This window comes from Fopius arisanus, unplaced genomic scaffold (assembly GCF_000806365.1).
Source record: "Fopius arisanus strain USDA-PBARC FA_bdor unplaced genomic scaffold, ASM80636v1 scaffold00024, whole genome shotgun sequence".
NCBI lineage: Eukaryota > Metazoa > Arthropoda > Insecta > Hymenoptera > Braconidae > Fopius > Fopius arisanus.
The window spans coordinates 480,258-482,889 of record NW_011887763.1 but is presented as its reverse complement, the minus strand read 5'-3'; the positions used below and the strand labels follow the sequence as shown (position 1 = coordinate 482,889).

At 36.7% G+C, this 2,632-nt stretch overlaps 2 protein-coding genes across 2 annotated transcripts in view; both read right to left on the bottom strand.

Moving 5' to 3' along the window:
* The window catches only part of LOC105264732 (28S ribosomal protein S11, mitochondrial-like), a 2,172-nt gene extending 2,132 nt beyond the window's left edge, over nucleotides 1-40 (bottom strand). The window contains exon 1 of the mRNA XM_011301813.1: nucleotides 8-40. Within this exon, the coding sequence (XP_011300115.1) occupies nucleotides 8-40 (33 nt within the window). The remainder of the gene's footprint in view (nucleotides 1-7) is intronic.
* A 9-nt stretch (nucleotides 41-49) lies between these two features.
* Nucleotides 50-2,579, bottom strand: MsrA (methionine sulphoxide reductase A; the record flags this gene model as incomplete). Its single annotated transcript, XM_011301618.1, is given in 5 exon segments — nucleotides 50-943; nucleotides 1,089-1,225; nucleotides 1,482-1,602; nucleotides 1,704-1,893; nucleotides 2,102-2,579. Coding segments are annotated over 4 exon segments (654 nt in total). The 3' UTR covers nucleotides 50-705.
* Between the last annotated feature and the right edge of the window lie 53 nt (nucleotides 2,580-2,632).

The following is a 2,632-nucleotide window of genomic DNA, read 5'->3' as shown; positions in this document are numbered from 1 at the left end:
CCATTACGTCGTATAATTTATCTCCAGACACAATAAACATTTCAGTCCATTTATTGAAGGAATTAACTTTTGTCTCGTTTTTTATTGTAGAATTTATTCATAAAGTGATGTACAAATGCGTGAGCTAACAATATTCTAAAGGCTTCATTAATCCGTAAATATGATCATTATCTCGAAATACTTCAATTAGACTAAATTAAAATATGACAATGAAATTAGATGATACTGAATTCTGCTGCAGAGAAAAAAAAAATACTTGAAGTCTGTGAATTTACTTCTCAAATAAGAAATCTTTCTCTCTGCGTCTCATTAAATGGCGATGAGTTTTAATTTCAAATTCTATGATAAATGAAATCCATGGATTTGTTTTGCCATTGTAACGGGCTAGCAAATATTCAAATACTGATATTGTTCCTCGTTGAGATAAAAAATATTAAAGACAAATAGAATCGAACAATTTTCATTGACGATGTGACGACCAGAAAACGCAGAACTCCAGGCTCCACGTTAGTCAGATCTCCAACTTAATGTTGGAGGCAAATCAATCATCTTGAAAATAAAGAGAAATCTTCTGGAATGGATAACGTCAACCTGATTTGTCCTTCAAATAATAACTTTCTCTCTGTCTCATTAAATGATGACCAATTGAGATTTGAAATTCTATGATGAATGAAATCCATGGATTTTTTTTGTAATTATAATGGGCTAGCAGTAGAGTCCAGTGCCCTGAGTCTTGATAACGCACTCCTTCAAATACTGATACTGTTTCTCATTGAGATTCTGACAGAGATCATCACTCTCGAACTGCTCCAGGGTCGCAGCCCCGGCTACGTACCCGTTGAGTTTAGCAGCTAGGGGAGAAGTTTTTATGACCTCGTCCGAGGTGATGCCGAGGGACTCCAACAGCCAGGGATGCAATCTCAAACGATATTTTTGGTGATAACTGCAATCAAATTTCCAAATTTAGTTTCTAATTCCACAAATTTACGGAATTCTCGTAGCAAATAATAATATAGGAAGAATTAATTATCCAGGGATTATATCAATCATTCGATAGAATATGTTAATAACCGTTGAAAAATACTGACTCTTCTGCTGGATAGAACTTTTCAAAGGCCTTGATTGTTGTCGTCAGGTGCTCGCCACGTTCTCTCTGTTCATGAACACGTGACTTCTCGGCTATAGTTTTCTGCTCCTCATCGTGGTAAAGAATCAATGAAGCATACTGAAACGATATAAATACCAAATATTTACCATTACGTAAAGAATGTTGGGTAGAATCCAAATGCGTCTATTCTACACAGCGAATTTATCAGTATTTCATCACAGCGTGCGAGACACGTCGTAGAGACGATTATTTATAGATGAATTTTATAAAGATCATTCATGACAGCATGCCAATGTTAATAAAGCTCGTCGGTGCATGGGAAAACAGGAAATGATTACCATAATTGAGACGGTAATGAATACTTATGAATTACCTGAGCCTTGATCTTCGTTGTGAGACCGTACTCGTGGTTGTTCCAAAATAAGCTCAGCAATTGGTTCAAGGATATGATTGTCGGGTCGTACTCGATGTCGATGACCTCTGTATGATCTCCTCTGTTGACGAAATTGTTTATCAAAATAAAATACATTTATTGCAAAAAAAAATTGTTCATCCAATTGAAATTCAAATCTGTTAATCGATTAAATCCACTTACATATTCTTGTAAGTTGGAGAAGGTCTACTGCCTCCAGCATATCCAACGCAAGTTCTGATGACACCTGGTGTTGCTCCAAATAGAGCATCACCTGCCCAGAAGCAGCCCATGCCGAATGTCGCACGTTTAACTTTTTGCTCCTGCACTTGTCCCGGCATTTTATCTCTTCCAATAGAATTCAACGAAAAATCTGTCGGAGTGAAATAAATCATTTCATTGAAAGCATTAGTTATGTAATTCCATTAAATAAAAACAATATAGTGAATATATTGTTGTAAACTTTATTAATATTTTTCCATGTGTTTTTTCCTAAATGTCTTGCATAGGAGAGGATTTTTTTTAAATGTCTGACAAGGTGTGCAACTGATTGAAGTTATTATTACGTGGGGTATACTCACAAATAAATGAATTCCCTCGGAAGATGGTGGAACTTCTCCTGAGGCAAGTGAAAATAATCTTGGAGACCTCCGTGTTTGAAACTGACTATAACAGGCAGGAGCTCCACTTTTTATCTCCATCCCCATCCCCTTCCTCCTCGCAATCGATCCCACCGAAAGACCCCGACCACTCGTCTTCCTCATCCACGATCCGACATCGTGGCATAATTATCCCTCAAACCTTCTCCGCAAAACCAAAATTCACCGCAACGCACCAATTACGAACAGGTTTCCCCCCTACTACAATTTTATCAAGATAACACACAATTTCCTCTGAAAAATCGAGCAAATAAGTCACGTGTCTGTCTCCTCATCTTTGGACATCAAATACAAGTGCAAAAATAAATAATCGTATAAATAGGATTGCGGGATTGTAAATAAGAGTACATCAGGAAATTACTAGACTTAATGAACTCAACTTTTATTGCGCATACCTGTCATCATACCGTCGTCTTATCGTATTTACAATTACGAGTTGGATTTTAAATATAT